The sequence below is a fragment of the Natrix helvetica genome, assembly GCF_964273705.1.
Source record: "Natrix helvetica genome assembly, chromosome: 14".
NCBI lineage: Eukaryota > Metazoa > Chordata > Lepidosauria > Squamata > Natricidae > Natrix > Natrix helvetica.
Window position 1 is genome coordinate 11,936,351 of NC_138564.1, and position 27,415 is coordinate 11,963,765.

General features: G+C 46.4%; 2 protein-coding genes across 7 annotated transcripts; both read right to left on the reverse strand.

Moving 5' to 3' along the window:
- Positions 1 to 701: 701 nt before the first annotated feature.
- LOC309399297 (zona pellucida sperm-binding protein 3-like) lies at positions 702 to 9,667 on the reverse strand. The gene is made up of 10 exons (XM_081967003.1): positions 9,511 to 9,667; positions 6,844 to 7,040; positions 6,486 to 6,586; positions 5,698 to 5,786; positions 4,739 to 4,919; positions 3,545 to 3,653; positions 2,683 to 2,774; positions 2,169 to 2,263; positions 1,401 to 1,540; positions 702 to 923 (listed from the first exon to the last, which is right to left on the reverse strand). Exons 1-10 carry the CDS (start codon positions 9,578 to 9,580, stop codon positions 906 to 908), a joined length of 1,092 nt encoding a protein of 363 aa, XP_081823129.1. The 5' UTR covers positions 9,581 to 9,667; the 3' UTR covers positions 702 to 905.
- A 1,016-nt stretch (positions 9,668 to 10,683) lies between these two features.
- Positions 10,684 to 27,218, reverse strand: GAL3ST1 (galactose-3-O-sulfotransferase 1). 6 transcript variants are annotated; one of them, XM_081966540.1, is made up of 4 exons: positions 27,156 to 27,218; positions 26,559 to 26,610; positions 15,379 to 15,512; positions 10,684 to 14,256 (listed from the first exon to the last, which is right to left on the reverse strand). In XM_081966540.1, the coding sequence occupies exons 3-4, from the start codon at positions 15,504 to 15,506 to the stop codon at positions 13,107 to 13,109; spliced, it is 1,278 nt and encodes a 425-aa protein (XP_081822666.1). In that variant the 5' UTR covers positions 15,507 to 15,512; positions 26,559 to 26,610; positions 27,156 to 27,218; the 3' UTR covers positions 10,684 to 13,106. The 6 variants fall into 6 exon arrangements, with proteins under 6 accessions (XP_081822666.1, XP_081822667.1, XP_081822669.1 ...); XM_081966541.1 differs by lacking the exon at positions 27,156 to 27,218 and adding an exon at positions 26,906 to 27,035; XM_081966543.1 differs by lacking the exons at positions 26,559 to 26,610; positions 27,156 to 27,218 and adding an exon at positions 25,046 to 25,122.
- Between the last annotated feature and the right edge of the window lie 197 nt (positions 27,219 to 27,415).

Sequence of the window (27,415 nt, forward strand, 5' to 3'; positions counted from 1 at the left end):
ATTTCCATGTGTTGTTTGGAGTGTAAAACCGAGTCATAAAATTGAATAAACCAACGTGGGCCCGTCAACAGAGCTGAGGCTGTGTTTCGGTTTAATTTGTCAACAAAGCTTTGAACCCTTGTATGCACTAAATAAACCATGATGGTTTTATAGCTCAGTCACCTGCAGATGTGACTTATCATTGGTTTGGGGGGGTTAGGAAGCTGACCTGGTAGAGCCATGTTTATCGACCTTGGTGATTTAAATCCCAGATGTGGTTTTTCAAGAGGCAACTGGACTTTCTTGCTATGTTTTTTTTTTTGAAGACGTCCCGCCCAGTCACATGACCGCCAAACCACGCCCACAGAACCGGTAGGGAAAACGTTTGAATTTCACCACTGTGGAGGACCCCAATCAATGTCTAAAGACCCCTGAAAAAGTTCAAGCGTGAAAAAGGCTCAAAACGTCAGTCTCACTAAAAGTTTTGAAAGGCTCAACAACTTCAGTCTCACCTGGCGTGTTATACCTGCACTAAACAAAACTTGGGAGTCCTGGAAGGAAGGAAGGAAGAGAAGGAAGTGTGTGGCCCCATGCTCAAGAGGGGGGTCCAAAGCCCATCTCGCTTAGACTCCAAAGTTTGAACCCAAACTTTGTCCCTGCCCTGTTGTGTTGGCAGCTTGTCTGGTCTTCTACCTCAAAAGAGTCTCGTCAACCCAAGCAAAGCCATTTCAATTGCTTTTAATTTAGTCTGTTCCTAGCAGCGTAGATACAGCCACCATCCTGGTCAGCATTGTCCAGCTTCTGAGAACAACATCCCTGCTGGGTAGGCCCAGTATTTTCTGAAAAGTGTTGTAAAAGCAGAGGGCCAAAGGTGAGAATGGCGATCGCAGTGATTGCGGGAAGGAGGATGCCCACATTGGGTGGCATCAGAGTTGGCTTCCCTCCTGCCAAAAGAAGGGGAGACGTGATTAAATTGAACAAGGAATCATTGAATAAATTATTCGATTGAATAAACTGGATAAATAATGCTTTATTTAAACAGTTGTGGAATAAGCCACCGTTGGCTAAGCTTTGCCCGTGTTCATATGTCATAACTCATAGCTTCTAGACCACAATGGCTGGATTCACACAACCTAAGCTAACGTCAACTAACCAGAAAGAGATAATTTGGTTACCATACTATAAAAAAAGAGGTTGAGACTCTAGAAAGAGTGCAGAGAAGAGCAACTAAGATGATGAGGGGACTGGAGACTAAAACATACGAAGAACGGTTGCAGGAACTGGGCATGGCTAGTCTAGTGAAGAGAAGGACCAGGGGAGACAGGAGAGCAGGTTTCCAGTATTTGAGGGGCTCCCACAGAGAGGAGGGGGTGGGCTGAAGCTATTTTCCAAAGCACCCACATTGATAGCTCCTGACTCACCTTGCCTTGATGGCTCTCCACGAGGAGGGTGTGATTGGAACCCCACTTAGAGTTTCCCCTCCTGGGTGCAGATCGCCTAACTATCCAGCGACCGACCACCAACCAGTTAGATTGCAACGGATCGACTTCTGGAGCCGGATCTGAAATTGAACAAGGTGATCTGACCCAGACTTCCTTCAAAAGCAAGAAGCGAAGTCTTGGTCCCGACAAAACCCCTTTCATTTACGCGAAATGTGAATTCCTTTCATCCACAGTCAGCAAAGCTTTAGCAAACAGTCTTTCCGAGGAATGTTTGTCCGCACGAACCTTATCTCGCTCGGGGAGCTGCCAAATAACTAGTTTCCCAATGCAGAACAAGGCAAAACTTGGCACAGGGTCTCTTATAGTCACAAACCGAACTTTCCACTCTTGACACGACCGAAGGAACGAATTGTTTCCTGCAAAAGCCCCCTCCCTGTTCACTCCTCTTTTAGTTCTTCTAGGAGGAGCCAATCCACCTCCAAGGTGTGGCTTCACTCTTAAGTCGACTCTCCTTTCTTAGTTGTTCTTGTCTTCTGGCAGCTCTGCGCATACGCACACTGGGAACAGGCTCCAGCTGTTCTTCTGCTTCACTGCTGTCTAGCTCCCTCTCTGCCTCCGACACAGAGCCCTCCTCAGCCCCCAAGACTGGTCCATGTTCCTCCCCAACCCTCCTCACTGTCCGACTCTGCTGCCACCTCGGCAGTCCATCGGCGGGCCATAACAAAGGGAAGGGAAGGGGGAAAGTACCTTTTACATCTCTCTTGTGACGAGACCCAGCAGTTTCACACACCGAGTCACAGCACTTGCAGACCTCATTGGCCGTCCCATCCAGAACCTTCCAACTGCAAGAGAGGAGACCATTTCAGATCCCAAAGATTTTGGTTGGCGGTGAATAACTCAAGCCACCCCTGTGACAAGGCCCTCGCTCGCTGCGCCTCCTCCTTAGCAATAGCAACAGCACTCCAACTTATAGACCGCCTCACAATGCTTTCCAGACCTCTCTAAGCGGTTTACAGAGTCAGCATTTTGCCCCCAACAATCTGGGTCCTCCTTTTACCCACCTTGGAAGGATGGAAGGCTGAGTCAATAACCTTGAGCCCCGTCAGGATCAAACTCCTGGCAGTCGGCAGAATTATCTTGCAATACTGCAGACTCTCCACTGTACCACAGCGGTCCGTCCTTCCTTCCTTCCTTCCTTCCTTCCTTCCTTCCTTCCTTCCTTCCTTCCTTCCTTCCTTTTTCTTCCTATCACACCTTTTACCTGTTTGTATCCCTGTTAAAGGAACAAGCCTTCCTGGTGGGATTAGTCATCACTGCTGGTTCCCAGACAAGGATGTGGCAATGCAGGTAAATCTGAAATCCAAATAAAAATAAAAGAATAAAAAAATTAATAAAAGCAGGAAAAGACGAAAGCAATCAAAAATTAAAACAAATAAGATACAAAATAAAGATAAAATAAGAAATAAAGATAAAATAAAAATTAGATAACTAGAAACAAAAGAATAAAAAGTAAAGAAAAACAAAAGATAAAAGAGACAAAAACTAAACGGTAAAATAAAGATAAAATAAAAATTGGATAAATAAAAGAATAAAAAATAAAATAAAAAAACGAGAAAAGGTAGAACAATAAAATAAAGAGAAAAATAAAGAAAAAATAAGAATTAGATAAATAAAAACAAAATAAAAAAGTAAATAAAAACAAGAAAAGGTTAAATAAAAAATAAAGATAAAATAATAAATAAATAAAGACAAAATAAAAAATAAAGATAAAATAAAAATTAGATAAATAAAAATTAAAGGATAAAATAAATAAAAATAAGAAAAGATAGAAAGATAAAAGAAAAATAAAGGTAAAATAACAATAATACTGGGTTGAATTGAATTGATTGAATTGGGTGCAGAAAACAGGCTCTGCCATGGGCGTCTCCTCCTCTTACATAACGGATGTGGTCATGTCCTTCAGGAATAGCTCCGGACACACCATGAGGAGCAAACCTCAATTTTGCCCAGCTCAAGTTCCTAGTCCTCATCACTGCTCAGAAAAACATCTCAAGGCACGTGCAAATCTCGAGCTACTGCAAAAGGAGGAAGCCTGAGGTGAGCCATCTTAATCAGTTCCTTACGTCGGTGTTCATCCCCGCAAATTCAAAGGCCTGCAGAGAAAGATGGAGCACGTCGGGAGCGTGTCGAGGGAGGAATCGCGAATTCGCAAACTTGCTGTCCAGCAGGCACCTGTCACCAAAAAAATAAATAAAAGCAAGGGGAGAAAAGTCCATCGGTAATTCAAGCTCCTTTGCGGAAATCCGTCTTATAGGCAGCGTCTCAGGTTGCTGTAATGCCAGAAAAAATCAGTGGGGGACCTTAGCTTAACAAATCATATATTTTTTTATCTCTGCAGGATGAGGGATCACTCAGGTACATCCTCAACCCTCAGCTATTTTGTAGTTAAGTCCTACTTTACTCCATAGCAGAGGTGGGTTCCTGCCAGTTCTAACCTCTTCTATAGAAGAAGTTCCACCAATCTACCGTGCTGTTTAGAACCGGTTCCAGCTCCCTCCCCCCGTCCGTCCGCCCAGGGAAGAGCGAGAGGAGGAATTCTGGGAGTTGAAGTCCACAAGTCTTAAAGCTGTCAAGTTTGAACACCCCTAGTGGGTTTTTTTTCTAAAGGGTTAGGGGTGCAAGGGTCTTGTAACTTGACAGCTTTAAGACTTGCATGCTTCAATGCCAGAGTTCCTGAGTCAACATGACTGGAGGAGGAATTCTGGGAGTTGAAGTCCACAAGTCTTAAAGCTGTCAAGTTTGAACACCCCTAGTGGGTTTTTTTTTTCTAAAGGGTTAGGGGTGCAAGGGTCTTGTAACTTGACAGCTTTAAGACTTGTGCACTTCAAATGCCAGAGTTCCTGAGTCAACATGACTGGAGGAGGAATTCTGGGAGTTGAAGTCCACAAGTCTTAAAGGGGGGGGGGGTTGTTGGACTAGATGATCTACAAGGTCCCTTCCACCTCTATTATTCTGTTATTATTCTGTTATTCAGAAGTTGTGGGAGTTTCATCACTGGAGGCTTTCAAGAAGAGACTGGACTGCCACCTGTCATAAATGGTGTAGGATCTCCTGCTTGGGTGGGGGGGTTGGGCTAGATGACCTCCAAGGTTCCTTCCAACTCTGTTAATCGGTTAAAATTTGAGATAGCCTGAAATGCAAACTCAACCAATGGCTCACTCAACCAACCAGGATTCAGCAAACGAATCTGGAGCATTGGAATGCCTCATTTGTATTGCTGCCAGCCAAAAAAGAAGAAGCTTCTAGAAGGAACTCACCCATGGTTGGCAATAACGGTGTAATTTCTGAAGGACCTGCCCAGCTCGGCCGCATCGACGGCGACGCATTCGTCCACAAAGAGCCGCAGTGGTTGATGGAAGAATTGTTGGACTGCAAATTCGATATGAATCTGTGATCCCAAGAGAAAGACCGACAGATCTGAAGGGCCACTGAAATCCTCTGCAGTGGAAGAAAAAACAAGGGAATAAGTAACGGTAAAGGCTCCCCTCACACATAGGTGCTAGTCGTTCCCGACTCTAGGGGGCAGTGCTCATCTCCATTTGAAAGCCGAAAAGCCAGCGCTGTCCGAAGACGTCTCCGTGGTCATGTGGCCAGCATGACTCAATGCCGAAGGCGCACGGAACACGGTTCCCTTCCCACCAAAGGTGGCTCCTATTTTTCTACCTGCATTTTTTACGGGCTTTCGAACTGCTAGGCTGGCAGAAGCTGGGACAAGTCACGGGAGCTCACCCTGTTATGTGGCGCTAGGGATTCAAACCGCCGAACTGATCGACAAGCTCAGCAACAGGTTTCAATTTACTGTTCGAACCCATTTATATAGCTGCCCAACTTATACATAGGTGAATCCGAGGGGTTACAAAATTTAGAATATATGCAGGGAGTCAAAAGTCAAGTTTATTTAATGGCACGTACTGTTACTTTTTAAATCGTCTTAAAAAATTTTTAAAAAAATAATTGTTAAGCTCCATCACTGTAGGTTTTTAACAAGAGATTGGAGAGCTGTTTACCTGAAATGGTCCAAGGTCTCCTGCTTGAGCAGGGGGTTGGACTAGAAGACCTCCAAGGTCCCTTCCAACTCTGTTATTCTGTTAGTAATGATTGCATTTTAATGATTGTTTTTAATTATCATGGTTGTAAAGTAGTTTTATTTGTGATACGCTGCCCAGAGTCACTTCTGGGGTTCAATCAATAAGTAATTAAATACATTTCTGCTTACCATTCATAAATGTCCCTTGGAACATCAGTCCACTGGAAGCAGAAAGAAGGCCAGATCCTGTGACTTGGGCAGGAGTTGGGCGTTGTGTCCTAGAAGGCAGGGGGGAAAAAGATTTGTCCATCAGAGCATGAACTGATCAGGGGTTTCCTGGACACATCAGCCTTTCAAAGTTGACCAGCTCAGCAAACAGGCAGCCCCCAAAATGCTAGAACTCTGGGTATTCTAACACACGGCTCTCTAACTTTAGCAACTTTAAACCTTGTGGACTTCAACTCCCAGAATTTTAGCGTTCATTTTCAGTGAACCTTGCCAATTGTGATTTATTCAAAAAAAGAAATCAATTCCAACATTTTGCATTTTACGGTTTCTTTTTGTTAGAGATTCTGTTTATATACAGCAGCACAGAGCAAACAAAAAGTACAATCACCATGTGCTTTACTGCACAACTTTTTTTAAACTGTAACTGTAACAGGAAACTTTTCTTAGAACAAAAGGGTATGTACATCCCATAGATCCAAACTTGTAAACACTGCCATATACTGGCTGAAGACTACTGTCGTCGTTGCATAAAAATTACATATCAGCAATAAGTCCCAGCACTTTGATTGATCCACAACTTCCTGAAATTAAGATTTGCAAAGGAGAAAAGATACGACTGGATAGCAGCAGCAACTTGGTTAAGCCATTTCTGAAAAAGAACATAGGGAATAATTTCTTCCAGATCAGCTCTGCTGCCCAGCATCCCATCCATTACTCCTTGAGTACAATTCTGCAAACTCAGCACTTACTCATAGGTTGTACAGTTAATCCTCTCTGTGAAGGGGCTGTCATGTCTGGATCCTGGCCTGTACACCAAGTGGCTTGTGTACTCGGTCATAAGGCCAGATGTCTGCAAGAACCAGAATTGTATGTGAATGTCAGGATATTTGCTGAACCGGCATTGGTAACTTTCAAGTGGTTGGACTTCAATTCCCAGAATTTCCCAGCCAGCACGGTCTCAACTTTCCCTTTGCCCCAAAATAGTGTTTCTCTTCTCTTAGGATGGGGCGAAGGATATTCGTGCCATGCTTGGGCCTTTCCTTTTTGGGACCAACTTTCCCCAAATCCCCACTCTGGACTTCAAGGGAAAATCTTAACGTCCCTTACCAGTCGGGCGAAGTGACATTCCTTGAACGAATACTGGAAATGGAAGAAGCCCAAGGCGTTGTTCACATGTGAAGAAGGGCAGCTGCCCAGGTATAGAAACTTTGGGTCCAACTTGAGGCCGCTGCCCCACAGGTCCATTTTGACAGCCAGGTGGACACTGGTCCTGTTGCATTTGTAGGTCACGGAGTTTGCAGGGGCTGTAGGGAAGAGAATGATCCATTCTGATGGAGACAGAACTTATGGCTCATGAGCCTGGATGGAGAACGTCAGGAAATCCCAGAACGTAATCCATCCCAGGAAGCCAAAAAGACATCCTAAGCAGAAGGCAACACATGTTGTGTTATAGTTGTGGTCACTCAGGAATCTACCCAGACATGTACATGGGAGGAGGTTTTGAAGTGTTTCTACCCGGACTTCCAGATTCTGTAACAACTTTTGGTTCCCTAGGCCAGAGGTCACCAACCTTTCGGACCTCAGGAACCATTAAATTCATAATTTCAAATCCTGCAGACCACTAGTAGGATCTGTCGAATGATTGGCTGGGTGGGGGTGGCCAGGTGGGCATGTGACTAGGTGGGTGTGGCCAACTCAATGTCACTTACATCAAGGGGCATCTCACCAGCCTTTACCTGCCACTCCTCACCTGTCCTCCCGGGCTCCTTAGGGCCCCAACAGGGAGCAGTTTCTGGAGCTAAGCAGCCCCCAGGAGAAAGAGTTGGCAAAACAGCTCAGTTCAAATTGGATGTGATTGAGAAGGAGGCTCAGCAGAAGCACTTCACTGAGGACTAGGAGCATAGGCTTTCCAAGCAGAGGGAAGACCTGAGGGATTGCAAGGCCAGGTACCGGCACCTGGAGGCTCAGCGGGCTGAGATGGTCGGCCAGTTCCAGGCCATGATGCAGTCCCACTGGAACGAGGCCCTCTGGCTCTTCCCCACCAGCGACGCTTCCCTCCAGCCTTCGCCCAAAGCCCCCCACCAGGAGGCCGAAGCAGACCCCAAGTCAGAATTTCTGCCCCCCCTCCGACCCACACAAAAAGACCCCGAAGGGGGAGACTCTCTGCAGCAACACAAGCGTTCATTGCACGTATCCGTCCCAGGGGCTGCAGTTTGAGGACCCCTGATTTAGTGCAATATAAAAAACGCAAATAATTTTTTCCGAAGACCACCAAAATTTTCGCGTGGACCACCAGTTGGTGACCGCTGCCCTAGGCCATCTGTCTGGTAAACTCGCAGGTTTTGTCATGTTTATGTAGTGTATATTGGAGATGGTGACCCTTTGAAAGCTGCTTGCTGCTTGTACGTCAATTAGTGTGGCTTTAAAGTGACAATAAAATGATTGTCTAAAGTCCAGCTTGAAAGAGAGTTTACATTTTGGTCTGAAAGCAAAAGGGGTGGGTGGGTGGGTGGGTGGAGGGTCCCTTCCTTTGTTCTGGATGGATATTGCAGGAAGTTGCAATTCACAAACTAAACCAACGGCGGCATTACAGTTCTGTTTAATTCAAGAGATGGCGATACATCAGGATTGGCGTTGTAGAATCCACATAGTTAGTTTGCAACTTAGCTGCTGCACCTCCAGCCCATGTGTGGGTTGGTTTATGGTTTCCATTGGCAGGTTAAAGTACTTAGCGAATCTTGTCTAAACTTGGGAGATAAGCAGGAGGAGGTCTGGTTAAAATTTGGGTGGGAGGCTAAGTCCAGAGGTCTAGGTTAGACTTTGTTTTGAAGGGAGAGGGACTTTAAAACATTTTTTTTGTCCATGTAGTCATTAGATTTCAAACTGGACTCAAGGAAAGCTTTCTCTCACATGTATTATGAAGCTAACCACTGGAGTTAATTCAATAAACCATGGTTGAACTGCAAATTAATAGCATTTGGAAAGTATGGCTTAGTTTAAAATGTAAAGTCAACCACTGGTTTAATGAAACTGGGGATGTCTAGTTTAATGCAAAGAAGGACTAGGGGAGACATGATAGCAGTCTTCCAATATCTCAGGGGTTGCCACAAAGAAGAGGGAGTCAAGCTATTCTCCAAGGCACCTGAGGGTAGAAGAAGAAGCAATGGGTGGGAACTAATCAAGGAGACAAGCAACTTAGAACAGAGGAGAAATTTCCTGACAGTGAGAACGATGAATCAGTGGAACAGAAGTTGCCTCCAGAAGTTGTGAATGCCCCAACACTGGAAGTCTTTAAGAAGATGTTGGATAGCCATTTGTCTGAAACGGTATAGGGTTTCCTACCTAGGCAGGGGGTTGGACTAGAAGACCTCCAAGGTCCCTTCCAACTCTGTTATTCTACTACTCCTGATCATTTGCCACACATGCTTATAATTAAAACCAACCAAATTGACTAAAACCAGTTTATTCCATTAATCCAGGTTTTTAAAAAGCTTTTCAAGGCATGCTAAACCACAGACTAACCAGGCCAGCTAGGTGAGGTCACACAAGACACCCAAAGCAAAATTTATGGCTCATCATGGACAATTCCAAGAATTGCCCATGAGGAGCGTTCCTCCTTAACACTCCATCAGAAGAACGGGGCAGCGAAAATGTCTTTCCATCCCACCCCATCTTTCTCCAATTCAGAAAGAAGCCTTGTTCTCCCATGGGAGAGAACCTCCAACCAACCACTTCCTCCTAACTCAACTTTGACCTAAAGAAAACCATGGTTACCCCATTGGGCTGTGGTGGCTTCCAGCAGCATCCAGACCAAGAGTGTTGAAATGGTCCTCTGAGGTCCCATCTTGCTGGCCCTCCACTCACAACACAGAAGAAGGAATCCAGGCGTTGTTTCTTCAGCATCTCTTTATGTCCTCTCCAGAGAGAAGCTCCACCCAGAGACCCACAGCTGCTGGAGATCCAACCTGGTCTTCGCATTTTCTAGAAGAAGGGACCAAGCTGAAGGCCCAAACTTGTCTCTTTTGGGCTGGAGGGGGGGGGCAGCAAAGAGGCTGATCAGAAAAAGGGTGACAGGTACTCAAAACTGGGGTGGGGGGAAACCCTTAATTTGACAATTAGACTGATGTTGCTGTAATAGAAACGGCTTGAAGCATTTAGAAAGGTAAAGGAAGGGTGGGGAATTCTGGGACTTGAAGTCCTCAGGGCTTAAAGTTGCCAAGTTGGGAGACCCCCCCCTGGCTTAGTTAGTGTGATATGCGAACCCCAGTCAACGTTGGTTTGACAAGCCGGGGTTTTAATTAACCATTAATGGTCAGAATGATATATATGTGCTAGATGTTAGAATTGGCTCGGTGGGTAAGACGCCGAGCTTGTCGGTCAGAAAGGTTGGCAGTTCGGCGGTTCGAATCCCCAGCGCCGCATAACAGAGTGAGCTCCCGTGACTTGTCCCAGCTTCTGCCAACCTAGCAGTTCGAAAGCATGTAAAAAAATGCAAGTAGGAAAATAGGAACCACCTTTGGTGGGAAAGTAACGGCGTTCCGCCTTCGGCATTGAGTCATGCCGGCCACATGACCACGGAGACTTCTTCATCTACATTCTAGTCTTTCTATTCTATTCTATTCTATTCTATTCTATTTCTACATTCTATTATATTCTCACAAAAAGGTTTATGGGTTGAGTCAACGGATGCTTTTACTGTCGTGAGTCCACATTATCAAAAGACTTCTTTGGGATCATTTTTGAAGAATGCATAGCCTGAGATATCTTTAGCCAAGGCAGTAAAGTTGGGTTGATCTCATAGCTATCCATGGAAGGTCTGTAACAGCTGGGATAGTTTTAATCATGGTTTGCCCAGCAAGCCAGATTGGTTCGGATAACGCACCACACTGGGCCAGCTGGATAGCTCTGCAGGGCAGAAGAAGGGATTCCACAGGAAGACCAGAAGTTGACTTTATTGAGATACAATATACTTTTTAAAAACATTGTTTATTTTATTTATTTTATTTATTTCGTCAAGCATGTACAAACACAGAGAAAGAGAGAGAGAGAGAGAGAGAGAGAGAGAGGGAGGGAGGGAGGGAGGGAGGGGGAGAGAGAGAGAGAGAGAGAGAGAGAGAGAGAGAGATCCAAGCATTCTGTGGCCACCGAAAATATCTTTTGATAGCATTTGCAACTCCCCTGCTTATCATCACAACTTGTTCCCACAAGGATGGGGTTTGAGACCCCAGAAATGCTCAGCATGAAGACTTCTGTTTTCTCCTTTTGTTTTAGAACAGTTTGCATTGATTGGATTTTGGTCAGTGACGTGTGAATGTTTGGGGTTTTTCAGCAGGCAATTCATTTTTTCAGCCCGTTTGCTGAGAACGTTCGAGAGAATGCATAAAGAAACTCACATTACAGGAGGAAGAAGGGAAATAAGATGCATATTGGATTAAAGGGAATTGCATTAATATTATTAATGGTGGATAGTTAATTAAGACGTAAGGGGATCATACCAACATTATTAATTGTGGATAGTTAACTACGTGAAATGTTATTTAGGTAAAAATTAATTTTGAAGACGTGTATTGCTTACAGCAAAACAAGACCAACAGATGAAATGTGAAATGGCGATTCGGTTTAACTTTGAAGATAATTTGAATGAAGAGACGAAGATGAGACGTTGAAGAGTGGGATGGAGAATGGGAGAAACATATTTAGCAATGGAGTTGGTGTTATTGTAAGGGATTAGAAATGAAGGGCGATAAGTGATACTGTTTATGCACTAAGAAGAGAATAAGTTCAGGATAAAAAATATGGAAAGAGAATAATACGGCTGACATTGGAAACAGAGAGAGGATGTAAAAGGGATGATGTATAGGAGAGGATTGATCCCGACAACCCTCTGTTCATAAAATATGTAAAAATGTGCAGTTAAAAAATAATAATAAAAACCTTAAAAAAGAAAAGAAAAAAGAAACTCACTTATGACTAACTACTGAGCAAAAATAAAAACATGCTTTTATAAGCCACCTTCGCTGGAGGAAACCACGCACACAGAGTACTTGGTGCAAGATAAATCCAGTTTCCATCACAGTGTAATTCAGAAATCCGTAAGGCGACTCCAATTCAACTATCTGTAAGCACCGAAGGCAATTAAAGGAGAAGGTTGTGGGGAAAAAAAAAACAGATTTCCTGGCCAATCCTCTCCCTTTTATTGATCTGCTGCCCATGCTCCACTGCCTCAGTTTCCCTGGAATTGTAAGAAAGTGACTTAGGTTGGCGTTCATTGACTGGAATGGACTGTCCAGAATGCTGTGATTTTGTGCAAATCCCATTCTTTTCCTTGCCTCTTAACACCCTGTTTCTGTGCAATTTTAAAACAGAAGACGGATTCGGGGCGCCCAGGGAAGAATAAGCTCATCTCCCAATTTATGCAAGCGGCAACATGCCCAGCACTGCTCCCAGAGCACATAGTAAAGGCAAGCAGACAAAATACCACTGTGGTTCAAATGGGGGGGATTTATGTATGCACGGGTTACAGAAATACACATTCACAACTCACCGTAACTCACTGTAAATACAAATTTCGCGCGGGCGCTATAAAACCTGAAACGGTGAGGCCAGAGGAAGCGCTCAGTTTCTCTCTCCGTCTGCAAAGCCTCCTGGAAACTAGTTATTCGGTGCTCCAAAATGTCAGCGGAGAATCGCAGTACTCAAGAGGCAACGGCGTTAGGCTTTTAGGGCAGAATCTGCTCAAGGTACAAGGAACTCTGGCGGTACTGCTCCAAAGTTCTCGCTCTTTACCCTAGTTCGGTCGAAATATCTGTTCGATTCGCCTCTGGGAAACGGGCATCCCGTCCTGCTACTCACAAAGAGAAAGAAACGATGTACCAGCACGGATCCTCTTTCCTAATCTGCCAAACTCACTTCTCCTGTACACTTGTGACGATTGCGGTCCGTGAGAGTTTGACTACGAGAGGGGAATGAGGGTGGCCAAATGGAGAGTGGTGGGAGTTTCTTGGTTTGGTGTTTACTGTCCTCATTTGGGATGTTAAAACAGCCGAGGCCCGGAATGCAGGTTGGTGAAGAGGATGTGACAGCCACTGGCGTCCGTTTTACTTTCTTCTTCCCGACGGTCCAGCCAAAAATTGAGTCATAGTACAGCACCTTTTCTTCCCTACCTTGCTTACAAGCCTTGGTCACCCATTTCCCACCCTTTTTAAAAAAAATCTCACCCTTGGGAACCCTTTATCCTCGAGTTCGTTCCTACTTTAGTCGTTGGCCACAAAGTGAGTTCGGCGTGTGCCTGACCAACCGGTAGAAGGAGAAGAATGGAAAGGGAACGAACCAAAACAGCGGAGAGAAGAGGTGCTCACCCCAACTCTCCTTTACCACTTCAAAAACACCCTCACCCAGCTCCATAGCTTCGTAATCCACAGGTTGACCCCGAGGTCCGACAGGTATTGGATCTCGGGGGTCAGCATTTTGCGGCAAAGTTTCCGGTGTTTTTTGTGAATCTTTTTTTTCAAGTTGTAGCCCAGGATGGATTTCTCGCCCACGGGCTGCCAGGGCTGCATGGCCGATTCCTGGATGGCGTTGGCATCCACGGGGCGACCGCCGTCAATGCAGATGCTCTTCATCTTCTCGTTCTCTTCGTTCAGCCGGGCGACGTCCCTCGCCATCCTGGCGGTGCCGTAGGCTTTGACTTTGCGCCAGAAGGTGGCATTGAAGTGCTGGTAGAGCTTGCCGTCCAGGAGGTTCCACGCCGTGGCTTTTTGGTAGAGGTCATCGGTCAGCCGTGAGACGGTGGAGCCTTTGCGGGCGTTGAGCTTGAAGTAGAGAATGTCTTCCAGCTCCCAACACAGCAGATCCTTCAGGAGCACCAGAGACTCGTCGAAGTACTCCAGGAGCATCACCAGATGAAAACGCCGGTCGATCTCGCGTATGTACTGTTCGATCAGCGGGCTGTTGGGGTCCAGGTTGTTGTCATAGCCCAAGTCGAAGAAAAGGAGATTCCGGAGGTAGTGCGCATTGTACCCTTTTGGGTCGTAGTAATGCCAAGGGTCCCTCAGGAATTCAGCCAGCTTGTCATCACCCAACACCTTCCAGGTCAACGGGATGACCCCCCAAAAGTAATGGAAAGAAGACTCAAAGAGGTAGGCCGGATCCCGCAGCACCGTCACGAAGACGGCGTCTGCCGGCAGCAACTTGCGCACCTCCTCGTACTGGAAGCGCATGTGGTTGCAGATGATGTTGAAGCAGACGCCGGGCTGGTAGTTTTTCACCTGGTTGCGGTCGAAGAAAGACGGGTAGTAGAAATCGCTCCGTCCGTTGGGGAAGGCGAACTTGAGACGGTGCTTCTCCCCGAAACGGAAGAGGATATTGAGGAGGGTGCTGCTGGCTGTTTTATGAGTCTTCATGAACATGATGTTGAGCCTGGGGAGGCATTTTTCTCCTGGGAAACCTTGGGTGCTGTTCCCTGAAGCCGAGAGCCGGGCCCGGGTGCGGTAGGACGAGCACGAATAAGGGATGGGAATCCTGGGTGGAGGGGGGAAAAAAAAATGAGGAAAAATAAATGAGGTTGTTTTTTTTCCTGAATTCAGGAGACATCATCACAAGCTTTCCAATGGTGGGATTCAAATTTTTTTGCTACCGGTTCTGTGGGAGTGGCTTGGTGGGAGTGGCAGGGGAAGGATACTGTAAAATCCCCATTCCCTCCCCACTCCAGGTGAAGGTTACTGCAAAATCCCCATTTCCTCCCGATCAGCTGGGACTCAGCAGGCAGAGAATAGATGGGGGCGAGGCCAGCCAGAGGTGGTATATGTCGGTTCTCTGAACTACTCAAAATTTCTGCTACCGGTTCTCCAGAACTGGTCAGAACCTGCTGAATACCATCTCTAAACCTTTCTCATCTCTGCTTGGCAAAGGTTCTACGCCTGCCCTTGGCCTCCGGTCCCTGTCACTAAGGTTGAAAGCCGCCGTTAGTCACAGGGACCTGGCCATTTTGGTTGGCCTTAGGAACGAGACGGTGTTTTGTAAAGAAAATGTTATGTTTAATTATCCATGTGATAACTGCAGCTAGAATTGTATTTGCACAAAATTGGAAAATGGAAAAAAAAATCCCTCAGAGGGAGAGGTAATGAAAATAAATAATTAAAAGATAAAGAAAAATATGGGATTTATGGTATAATTGGCTAGAGAAAGGGGTGGGGGGGGGGAAGTAGGAAAGCAAAAAAGAAAAGAAGAAAGATCAAGAAATGAAAAAATAACTACAAAACCGGAAAATGAATAAATGGTAGAATTACGAAATAGACTGTAGCAAATAGGAAATGGATATAAAACGAGTCAAATGTACATAAAGGTTGTTATATATAGAATGGAGAAAAAAGACGCATGAAATAATATAAATGTATATATACATATACTTATAGTTATATAAGATTTACGTGTACAGATGAAAGAATCACAACAGATATGTAAAAGAAGTGTAATGTCTTGCAAAGATGGCGGTTGTGACAAATATTTTGAGTGACAGGGAGCCGCAGCAGAGGGATGGAAGAGCCACATGGGGCTCCTGAGCTGTGAGTTGCCGCCTCCCCCTGTCCTGAAAGGAAAATGCCAGGCTTCCCCCCTCGTCCCGCATACGCCAGATTTACTCACTCTGTCATGCTGACTTGCAAGGGTGGGACCGCGTAGGAGTAGAGAAGCAGCATGAAGCTGGTGAGAAGCGTTCCCAGGACGAGGCCTTTGCCCATGGACTTCCAGTTCTTCCTTTGGGGCAACATCATGATCGTCTGAAAGAAGAAGCGGGAGAAAACGCCGGTCGGTTCCTTCGCTCGACAAATCCCTAACGCAAAAGAAAATCAGAACGACAGCCGGAAAAGGGGACCTTGGAGGTCTTCCAGCCCGGCCCCCATGCAAAATACAAGCATTCTGGATTCATAGCAGCTTAGAAACTGGCTGACAGCTGCTCGGTCAGGAGTCCCAGCAGCTAAACCGTGCAGAGGTTTTCCTTATACATCGTACAGGTAATCAGAGAGTTACGGAAAGGATGAGACAGGTGTTTGGCAGGTAAGCAAGCAAGCCCGGGAACGTTTGGCTCGTCAGAGCAAACACAAAATCACAAACGGAGAACGTCTAATCGGGTGGATTCTTTTCCTGGATCGCTGCAGTGGATGGAATGACGGACGGCGAAGGATGATTGAAAGGTGTCAAGGTGAAGCTAACCTGTCCGTCATCCGAACTCCTGCAGGTGGAAGGGGAGCGAGGGCTGAGCAGGGAGGTGGATTGTCTGATGAATAGTTTCATCTGGAGAGAGAAAGCGGTGGCGCGTGTGTCAGCGATCCAAATGTCATGCAGAATTAAATCAGAGCCCACGCCAGAGCTATCGCTAAAGTTCCAATTTAATAAGGCAGACATGTTGGCCACCAACTGTGGGGGTCCCAGTCCTGGAGGTTACCTGGGATTCCCACCTAGTTGAAAGTTCACGCTCTCGTCCCCCACCCACCAATCCATCACATGGTCCAATCTTCTTCTTCCACGCTGGCATCTGCACCCCCCCACCCACCCCCTGGTTCCGGTCAGGCGTCGAGGTGCGGAGACAAAGAATAACCTTGCGCTTGTAGAAAGGAATTTTTTCTTTTGGAAACAACACATTCTACCCCTTGCTATCCCCCTCCACCCCCAATTCATGAAAAGGCATACTAAAGATGAAGCTAGACAGAGAGAGTGTGGATGGCCAAAGATTCTTAAAGGAACCGCTGCAGGCCTGACAGCATATACCTACATCTTTTAGCTGACTTTGCCGCTTAAGCATTTGTCGTGCAGGGTCTCCCATCATCCTCATCCCACCCACCCCGCAACCACATCAGAGTCTTCCCAGGAAGGGGAAAAGGAAGGAGAGAGTCTCACTAAGCAGAGATTACCTGTGTGCTTGCACACTTGGGCAGCCTGCGCCCCGCGTCGTCTGCTTTGCAGCCAAGAAGAGAGAGAGAGAGAGAGAGAGAGAGAGAGTAATAAAAGGCACCTGGCACCTGCCTCCAGCCAACCCAGGAATCCAGAGGAACCGAGCAGGGAATAACGGCTGATTTGCAAGACCCAGAGAGTGCAGGAGAGCAACTGCATTGCAGCAAGAGGTTGTCCTCTGTGGCAGGCCAAGGACATTTGTCTCCAGGGCCTGCCAGAGTACAGGGCTGGCGTGGGTCACGGCAGGCCTGCAGAGGTGCAGAGGGGACCCATCCCATCAACCGGGAGGCGCTGGTGGAGAACAGAGGTTGGGGAAGGCGAAAGGAAGAAGGTTTTCAACATACGGCACTTTCTGTTCACAGACCCTGGTCCAAAATATATATATATCGTCTCCCTTTATTTATTTATCAGCACAAATACAACACAAACATAGCAAAGGCAACATTAAAAATAAAAATATGGTTTTCTGCCTGGATGGTCTTCTGTAATGAGCCGAAGGACAGAAAGGGGGAGTAGTGAGCTCCCTCCCATATTTGGGCATACCAGGGGTTGTAATACAAATAAATACATACATACATACATACATACATACATACATACATACATACACAGAATATCTTTGAAATCAGATCAAAGGGATGGTGATAATAGCTAGAAGTTCTGTAACTCTTCCCAATTTGCAACCGAGGGCAGGACTCATGGAGCAGGTGACCTAACTTCCTGGTGTTTATTTTGAGCCTGGAATACATCTGCGTCCTATAAGAAAATCCCCCTTCGGAAAGAAAAAAACAATAGCCCAGAAACAAAAGCAACCGCAACATAAAATGGCCTTCTCTCCCCCCCCCCCCCCCCCCGAAAAACAGGGCAAACAAAATAGAACAGGCCGTATTGTCCTCATCTTCCCCAAAATGTTCTGCGCTAGAAAGTTAGAATTTGAAGTAGTAAAATTGCTCCCCAAAATAGAAATGCGTAGAATCATAGGGTTGGAAGGGACTTTAAAGGTCTTTTCTTGAAAGCTTTCCCCTTCCTTCTTCTTTCTTCTCTTTTTCCTTTTCTCATCTTCCTTCCTTCCTCCCTCCCATTGTCCCTCCCTCCTTCTCTCCCATTGTTCCTTCCTCCCTCCCTCCCTCTCATTGTCCCTTCCTTCCTTCCTTCCTTCCTTCCTTCCTTCCTTCCTTCCTTCCTTCCCCCCCCTCCCTCCCTCCCTCCTTGAATCATAGAGCCGGAAGGGGTCTTGGAGATCTCCTAATCCAGTGGTTCTCAACCTGTGGGACGGGACCCCTTTGGGGGTCGAACGACCCTTTCACAGGGGTCGCATAAGACCATCGGAAAACACCTATTTTCAAAAAAATACAGAAAGCATAAAATAATTTTACGGCTGGGAGGAACTGTATTAAAGGAAGGTTGAGACCCATTGTCCTAGTAGTCCAACCTCTGGCCCAGGAAGCGAAACCTATTGCAATTTTGCACAAATTGCTGTCCGACATTTCTTGAAATACCCACAACCCCATCCGCTTTCTACTCATTATTACTGCGAACAAAACAAATCGTGAAGTCTTCTCAGCCAGCAGGCTCTGTAGACTCACAATGGACAACGAAGACGTGAAAGAAGAAAACGAAGATGGCAGGCGGATGTCCGTACCAAGCGGCGCCTAGCAGCCTCCCCATTCAGTGGCACCCAATTATTTGGTAATCCCCTAGACCCGTACCTAACGGAATCTAAAGACAAGCGCAACGTCCTTTCATCCATCGACAAGACACAGGACAGTCGCCCCCCCCCCCGTCCCCCCATGAGAATCTTTTATTCTTTCAACAAGAACAATGCTTTAATAATCTATCACATTGTTTTCTCTTGCTTTTCTCAATTTGGCCAACCATAACTCATAACTCATAGCACTCATGGAACTAAGAAGGAGTTTCCTGACCGTGAGAACAATTAATCGGTGGAACAACTTGCCTCCAGAAGTTGTGAATGCTCCAACACTGGAACAGTTCAGACAACATTTGTCTGAAGCGGTGTAGGGTTTCCTGCCTAAGCGGGGGGTTGGACTAGAAGACCTCCAAGGTCCCTTCCCACTCTGTTATTCTATTCTGTTCTATTTTACTAATCCATCATCCCAAAGCATATGAACTTCTGCTGAGAGATCATTACTGCTAACTTGCAAAGGATTCCTGGCCCGCTCTCAAGTTGCCATAGGAAGGGGGAATGGGACACTAATGACAAACAGAAGCACATTCCAGGCATACCTTTCTCAAGGCTGTCTCCCAGGTTATCTGCAGCAGCCCGAGAAGAAGTTTATCTCTACAGCCCAGCTCCATTGGAGAATGTGATTTATGACACACACCCTGGGCGGAGGGGGGAGGGGAAACAGGGTCATAGTTGGGCCGTAAATTACGTGGGGTCAGAGTTGGTTTCACTTGGGTACGTGCGGATATGTTGCTCCTAATAAATAACCGGATTTCTTTTGAAGCTTGGCTTGAGGCTCATGATTTAATTAGGGCATCCGTCGGAACCCTGACAATTACTTTGTGGGAGCAATCCATTTTTAATCCGTTCTAGGAGCCAAATAATTGGTAGTTTATTTGTCCATAGTACCCTTACTAAATAATTGCAAACCTATAAATGAGAAAGATCCAGCTTATTTCTCTTCCGTGGAGTTTGGCATTCATTGCTACATATCACCAATGGTTTCCCTAGCTAAGAAGGGAAGCATTCTTATTTTCCAATTGCAGCTTTCTTTTCGTCATGAAAAGGCTTATTAAAAACGACTTTCCTCTCCATCCCAGCTGAAATATCCTTTTGAGTTGCTTCCCATTTTCCAATTTCTTCTCTTCCTTTTCCTTGGCCGCCACTGAATTTTGTTGAACCTGTTGCGGCCCATTAGCGGAGCTGGCAGAAGATTTAGACAGTTGGGGAAGAACCTGGGCCAGTCCTGGAGTCTGGGGGAGGCTCTGATGAGGTCTCTGTGTCGGAGGCAGAGAGGGGGCCAGAGCCGTATGCCAGTTATCAGCTGCCTTCAGAGTCAGACATCAATGGGGCAGAAGAACAGCTGGAGCCTGTTCCCAGTGTGTGCATGCGCAGAGCTGCCAGACGAAGGGAAGAGCTAAAGAACAGGGGTCGACTTGGGAGTAAGGCCAAAGGTGGACGATGAATGGCCCCTCCCAGAGGGAATAAAAGAGGAGCGACAGGGGAGTGGAGTTTGCAGGAGACAATTAGTTCGCTTCATTGGTTCGTGACTCTCTGAGACTCCTTGCCAAGTTCTGCAGATATCAGCTTGGCAGCTCTCCAAGCCAGATAAGGTCTGTGACTGTAAATCCTCCCTTGAAAGACTTTGCTGGAGGTGAACGAGCAGAATTCACAGTACATTAATCTTTTGTCGGGACCAGGAGTTTGCTTCATGCTCTCGGGAACCCTTGGTCCGAACAAGAATAAAATAAAACCATCAACAAAGATGATTAGGGGACTGGAGGATGGTGTGTAGAGAAGCTGACATCGAATATATCACTTTAGGGAAAGCTGCAGTGTGGTTTGTTGTGTGTCACTCTCTGGTGTTTCTAACACTCTTCTAACGCTGTTTGTCTCACTAGTTGATTGCTCTGATCTGCCTACTGAAGCAACTTCCAAGCCTACCATGCTCAAAAATACGAGAGTCAGCAAATACGCTCGGTAGATTTATTACACGGCGTTCCAAAAAATCTGAATGCTTCTGTAGTGCAGAGGAAGCCTGAGCTCTCAGGAATGACCGTCTTGCCATCTGGCCTATGTCCACATTGGCCAAGACCTCCTGGGGGAAGCGGGTGGGTGGGCTTTTTGTCTTGCGAGTGCCGGTTTGATACAGCTGAGAATTCTCCTCCATGATGAATAATGAATGGAAATTGTAAATAGATCCTGAATGGAGAACAAGACGCCTTTATTCCTCCCTTGACATTCAACACCACCGCTTCTGTCTCCGACTGACCTCCGTCCGCAGGAGATGCTACGGAACTTGGGAGGAACCTGATACAAACTGGCGACGAAGAGACGAAACTCAATGGTGAGAGGGGCGCTTCTTGTTTCTTTCTGGACTGGCCAAAGAAAAGGTCTATCGGAAACTCTGAAACAGCTCACATTCTTTCCTCCAGGGTCTTTGGCAGTGTAGAAAGGGAGAACCCACACCTCTCCTAGAAGAATAATGTATTCTAAAGGTAAAAGTTCCCCTCGAACATCTGTGCTCGTCGTTCCTGGCTCTAGAGGGCGGTGCTCATCTCCGTTTCAGAGCCAAAGAGCCGGCGCTGTCCAAAGACGTCTCCGTGGTCACGTGGCCCGGCCTGGCTCAACGCAGAAGGCGCAAGGAACGCTGTGACCTTCCCACCAAAGGTGGCTCCTGTTTTTCTACTTGCATTTTTTACGTGTTTTTAAATGGCTAGGTTGGCAGAAGCTGGGAAAAGTCACGGGAGCTCGCCCCGTTATGCGGCGGTTTGAACCACCGAACTGCCGACCTTTCTGATCGACAAGCTCAGCGTCTCAGGCACTGAGCCACCGCGTCCCTACTTTCTATTCTAAGAAATATTAAAATATTCTAGGAAATATTAACAAGACCAAATATTACATTTCCCTGGATGAGTAAAGGAGAAACCTGTTTCTCAAGCAGCTCCCTGCCCCCTGCAGATATTGGGTGCCCTTTGAGCAGGGCTGGCCCAGCCTATCTACAAGACAGACCTTCAGCTCCACGGTGATGGGATTAAGACATGACCCTCCAGGACATAAAAGGATTAGCTAGCAGCAGACACAACTACCTGGGGACATTGCATCACCCTCCAAGTTTCAACCAAACCTGGGAGCTCAGACAACATCAGCTATGACCCCTGCATAACCCCCTGGGAGTCTGACAGCAACGAATAGAACACATGCCCTTGCCACAGGAACAGGAAGCTCAAGGGCAAGGTCCAAGAGAAGAATCCCATTCTGATGGAAAGGCACTTTGATACCTACTTTGGAAGAAGGGTTGCAGAAGTCGATGGCCGAAATGGCAAAACTGACTGCTCTGATTCAGGAAAAGAACGAGAAGACCGCTTGTTTCCACGTGGAAATCGCATTTTTTGCGCGCCGCACTAGCAGTCATGCAATCCACCCCTGCTGTAATCTGTAATCAATTGGGTTCTCTCATGGTCAAGGACTCTGCCTCCCTAACTTCTATTGGCCGTGTTAAGTTGCTATCCACCTTGGCTCTTTTTGCTTGGGTTGAAGGAGAAAACCCATGACTGGCTTTTGCAGAGGCATCAGCCTGGATAATTATTTATTTATTTATTCGATTTATCAGTCGCGCCCTCTCAGTGAAGGGACTTGGGGCGACGTACAATCAAATATATAGGCGTGTGGCATGGAGGAGGTAAATACATCAACATTTAACAATTCAAATAGAAATAAAAGCCACAAAGTTAAGATAAATAACAATAAAATTACAACAATTAAAACAGTTAAAATACCCCAAAGATTTAAATTTACAGTTTAAAATTGCCAGGGAGGTTAGAGAGTTCTAATTAAGCCAGGCCAGCTAGTTGGAACAGGTGGGTCTTGAGTTTCGTGTGGAAGGAGCGGAGATCAGTCGTTGTCCTAATATCTGGGTGGAGGTCGTTCCAGAGGGCTGGGCCCATCACAGAGAAGGCCCTACTCCTGGACGCCGCCCTCTGGCACTGCCTAGTGGACGGCACCCGGAGGAGTCCCTCTCTGTGAGAGCGAATTGGTCGCAGGGATGTATGGGGTAGGATACGATCCCGCAAATAACTAGGTCCTAGTTATGTAACCTCTGAACGGTGTTTCTTTGCGAATGCTTGTCAGATCTCATGTGGCTCCTTAGGTACACAGGTAGCCCTCGACGTACAGCAGTTTGCTTAATGACCGTTCAAAGTAAACGCCGTCGGCGAACAGAGCGATGTACGGGAACGCAAGCGCACACACTGTGCCGAACCTTTGGGAACACAGAGTCCTTTTTACCCAAAGCATCTTCCGGTACCTGAGGGGCTTTGCCAGAGAGAAGGGAGCGGCTGAGGGCAGGACAAGAAGTAACGGAGGGAAGGAGCCTATCGGGGAGAGAAGGAACTAAGGAGGAAGTTCCTGGCAGTCAGAACAATTAATCGGTGGAATCGTTTGTCTCCCAGTTGGGGTTGCTGCCATTCAAGGGTGTGCCAATCCAGAAAATATTGGACGACCATTTTTCTTGGATGGAATAAGGACTCTTAGATTTGGCTGGGGTGTTGGACTTGGGGGGGCGGGTGGGGGGGGGGGCGGCGCTGAATTAGAATGTATTGTTCTTCTTCTTCTTCTTCTTCTAAAAATGAGGGAGCTGGAGTCTAATGCCAAAAGGGTGGGACTCTTTCACCTGCCTGATGAGGGGCTACAGGTGTGAGCTCCACCCGTTCACTCTGCCCATCCTAGCTTCTCCCTTCAGCCTGCAGGTTAATCATTGATACGCCCCAGTGGTAGAGGGGGAAGCAATAACACACCCATGATGTCTCAAGGTGGGTTTCCAGACTTTGCTCTTTAACGTGGAAATCTTTCCTACGTAACTTCTCCTCTCGCCACCTTTCCCACCCCAGGGCGCAATGCAACAGGTAGTAACTCTGAACAGCGTCTGAAAGAAGCAGTGTGCTTTGTTTAAACAATATTAGTGGGTTTTTTTTTTAAAGCTACTATGGAAGTAAACTCAGAATGCCTCTCCTGCCTTTTTGTTTTTTAAATCCTGGGGAGTTTAATTTTCAACCCTCCCTGACGGGTTGGCTGAGTTTGGATTGGACTTGTGAGATGTTGGCTGTTTTTCCCCGCTCCTTTTTTAGGGGCGTGGGGTTGGACACGATGACCCACAAGGCCCCTTCTGACTCTGTTAATCTGTAATCTGAATTTAGTACAAGGGAATATGAGAGATGGTGCAAAGGATGCAAAAATAAATAAATACATTCATGCCCACGGAGTTTGGTGGGAGCGAGAATTGACTAGGACTAAAACAATAGCAGTTTAGAACGTAGCATACAGCATGATGTATAATCATCAAGGTTGACTCAGCCGTTCGTCCTTCTTAAGTGCTATTGCTATTTCTTTTCTCCTTCCTTCCTTCCTTCCTTCCTTCCTTCCTTCCTTCCTTCCTTCCTTCCTTCCTTCCTTCCTTTCGTCCGTCCATCTCGGATTGTTGGGGGGCAAGGTTGACTCTGTAAACCGCTTAGAGGGGACTGTGAAGCTCTGTGAAGCGGTATATAAGTCTTAAGTGCTACTGCTATTCCTTTTCTCTCTCCTTCCTTCCTTCCTTCCTTCCTTCCTTCCTTCCTTCCTTCCGTCCATCCATCCATCTCAGATTGTTGGGGGCAAGAGGCTGACTCTGTAAAAGGCTTAGAGAGCGCTGTGAAGCTCTGTGAAATGGTATATAAGTCTTAAGTGCTATTGCTATTCCTTCCTTCCTTCCTTCCTTTCGTCCGTCCATCCATCCATCCATCCATCCATCTCAGATTGTTGGGGGCAAGAGGCCGACTCTGCAAACCGCCTAGAGAAGGCTGTGAAGCTCTGTGAAGCGGTATACAAGTCTTAAGTGCTATTGCTATAACAGGGTTGGAAGGCACTTTGGAGATCCCGTCTAGTCCCTGCTCAAGAGAGGTCCATCCTTCTACCATCCCTGTCAAACAGTTCTACAGCCCATTCTTGAACGCCTCCAGAAATGGAGCACCTACTTCTGAAGGCAAGGCATTCCTCTAATTAATTGTTCTCACTGCCAGGAAATTTCTCCTTAGTGCCAGGTTGGTTCCAAGTTTCCATCCATTACTGCCCTCCAAAGCTTTGTAGAATAGGTTGCCCCCCACCCCACCTTCTCTGCGACAGCCCCTCAAGTACCAGAAGTCCTTTTCTTCATGACACTAGACTTACCTGGCTCCCTCAACCGTTCATCGTTTGGTGAATCTTGCAGATGCCTTCTCATCTTGGTTGCTTTGCTCTGCAACCCTTTCTAGGGTGTCGGAAGCCTTTTTTGTTTTGTAAAACGGTGGCCAGAACTGGACGCAATTTCCCTCCCCCCCCCCCCCCAAGTGCGGCACGACAACTCCCCTGCCAGTTTTAATTTAAAAGCCCTTCGGGTAATCGGAGCCAGTTGAAACCAGTTTCTTGCTTTTACATTCTCTTCAAGCAATCCCGGGCGAAGTAAGTCGGTCCCCTCCCCCCCCAAAAAAACAGGTGCCAATAGATTTTTCTTATCAACTAGCCCACATGTCAATGTACGCAAACATACCTTTTCCCCCTGCTGGAGATCACCTCGCGGTTATATTAAACATCACCCCGCTGTCCAGTTGTCCTTTCCCGGTTTCCCATCCCCTGCAAAAAATAACCTGGGGGTTTCCACCTTACCTTTCCCCTCTCTTCAGCACTTTCTTGCACACCTTTGGGCGTGTGTCAAAGCGAAGCGCGCCAAGAAAACCTAGGTGATGCTCCTGTGACATGGAGCAGCGTCTCTCCGGGGAGATCTGTCCCAGGCGCTCCAGAAAGCTTTTTTTCTATCTCTTCGGACCCGATTTCTCCCACTTAGGGCTAGCTCTTTCCCTGGGGAATTTCACGGGACCCTCCCCCATCTCCTCAACGCAGAAAAAAACGTTTAGCGGTTCGACTCCAGCTACTGTACTGGCACCCAGGCTGACTCTCCTCCCACTTTCTGTGGCACAGAGGAGACATTCACCAGCCTTCAGAGCCCTCTGCGGAACAAAGCGACTGCTTGTATCTCGCTGCGTGGCTGGCATCAGCCAAAGACATTGTTCCCGGCATAGCTGGTTTTCCTTTCCCTCTTTCTCTGGCTAGGGATGGCAAAAGCCAGCAGACTTTCCCCAGGCCAGTCTTACACTACAGGTAGTCCTCAACTCACAAGAGTTCATTTAGTGACTGTTCAAAGTCTCTGTGTCTCTGTGTGTCTCTCTGTGTGTCTCTCTCTCCCCATCTCTCTCTCTCTCCCTCTCTCTCTCTCCCTATCTACCTACCTACCTACTTATCACACTAGCTCTCTCTGTGTCTCTTGTCTCTGTATGTGTGTCTCTCTGTCTCTCTCTACTTATCTACCTACCTACCTATCGTGCTAGCTCTAACTCTCTCTCTGAGTCTCTCTGTCTTTCTCTGTCTCTCTCTATCTGTCTGTCTCTCTGTCTCTCTCTCTCTCTACCTACCTACGTACCTACTTATCGCACTAGTTCTAACTCTCTCTCTGAGTCTGTGTCTCTGTGTCTCTCTGTCTCTCTCTCTCCATCTCTCTATCTACCTATCTACCGCGCTAGCTTTAACTCTCTCTCTAAGTCTCTCTGTCTCTTTCTCTGTCTCTCTCTGTCTCTCTATCTCCCTACCTACCTATCGCACCAGCTCTCTCTCTGAGTCTGTGTCTCTGTGTCTCTGTGTGTGTGTGTGTCTATCTCTCTCTCTCTCTCTTCATCTCTCTATCTACCTACCTACCTATCGCACCAACTCTAACTCTCTCTCTCTGTGTCTCTCTCTCTGTCTCTCTCTCTCTCCATCTCTCTACCTACCTACCGCGCTAGCTCTAACTCTCTTTCTCTCTCTGTCTCTCTCTCCGTCTCTCTACCTCTCTCACCATGAATTGGCTTCAACCAGAGATGCTCTCTTTTCATCATTTGGTCTATGCTTTTCCTTGATAGAACTACTGTTAGAATCAGCAGTTAGCTAACACCTGCGATATCCCGATACTTGTCAGAAGCTAAAGAGATTGGCCACGAAAGATTCATTTTTAGGAAGTGTTGTTGGTCTAATGGGCCGATTGTGGCTTTGTAACTTTTGAAGAATTCACGGCTCGCTTGCAACTTACTCTGTAGAACACACATTTCTTGCAAAAATCAGAAGTAAAAGCCGTCATCGAAGCAGTTACCTGGAAAGTGATTCTGGAATCATGGGATTGGACTCTCCTCTTCTCTTTAAAGCTGCAAAACAAAAATGCAAAAAATTCTGTTTAGAGCTGAAATACTTACGCCGTCCTGATAGATTCCATTCTACATCGGACACTGCCGTTTTTTTTCCCCTTTTGCCCATCATTTGTTCCAAATCAAATTACACTGTTAAGAAATTCTGTTTCTTTTCTAGCCAGGATGACCATTGAAATTGATGGCATTGCTATTTTTTTCCGCCCCCCCATTGTTAAGTTGATTCCTGAAAGAAAACAATTTTGAAACCGTTCGGGTTATTGAAGAAGCATGATACACTGAAGCAGGCTCTTACCAGTAGTAAACCCAAGTTTATCTGTGATTAATCTTCTGACAGCAATCAGGATTATGCGTGCAGACACTGGGCAACGCTTTACAAGAGAAACGGCTCTGCTAATGTTCAAGGAAGACATGGAGGCTATGGATTTTGCAGCCAACCAACTGTCCCAAGTGGGTGCAGGCTGCTAACTTGAACAAGACACTCCCACTTCATTTGGGAAAAATATATATGTCAATTTAGAATTCAGAAGCATGCTCACAATTACCTGTGCTATTTTCTCTATGTAAATTATTTGTAAGAAGAGGCCTTTAGACTTGGAATCGGTGTGTACTGTATGCTGTCGTCTCCCCTCTGGTTTAATCTGACTTTGTGGGAAGGCCTATCTTAAATTCAGTATAATGTTTCTTCCTAGCAAACAAATTAGAATTTAAAAAAACCTCACCAATTGTCCTAAAGATCCTAAAACCAGGAGTCTGGAAGCATCCCTCCCCCTTCCCCCCCAATAACAAATGTTGTTAAACTTTT

Coding starts and splice junctions, on each gene's coding strand:
- LOC309399297 (XM_081967003.1), bottom strand. CDS start 9,580: ATGGGACCTCAGAGGACCATTTCAACACTCTTGGTCTGGATGCTGCTG. Junction 2,775..3,544: donor TTGCGGGGATGAACACCGAC/GTAAGGAACTGA, acceptor TTTGGATTTCAG/ATTTACCTGCATTGCCACAT. Junction 2,264..2,682: donor TTTAACAGGGATACAAACAG/GTAAAAGGTGTG, acceptor CCTCTCTTGCAG/TTGGAAGGTTCTGGATGGGA.
- GAL3ST1 (XM_081966540.1), bottom strand. CDS start 15,506: ATGATGTTGCCCCAAAGGAAGAACTGGAAGTCCATGGGCAAAGGCCTC. Junction 14,257..15,378: donor TTGCAAGTCAGCATGACAGA/GTGAGTAAATCT, acceptor CCCTCCACCCAG/GATTCCCATCCCTTATTCGT.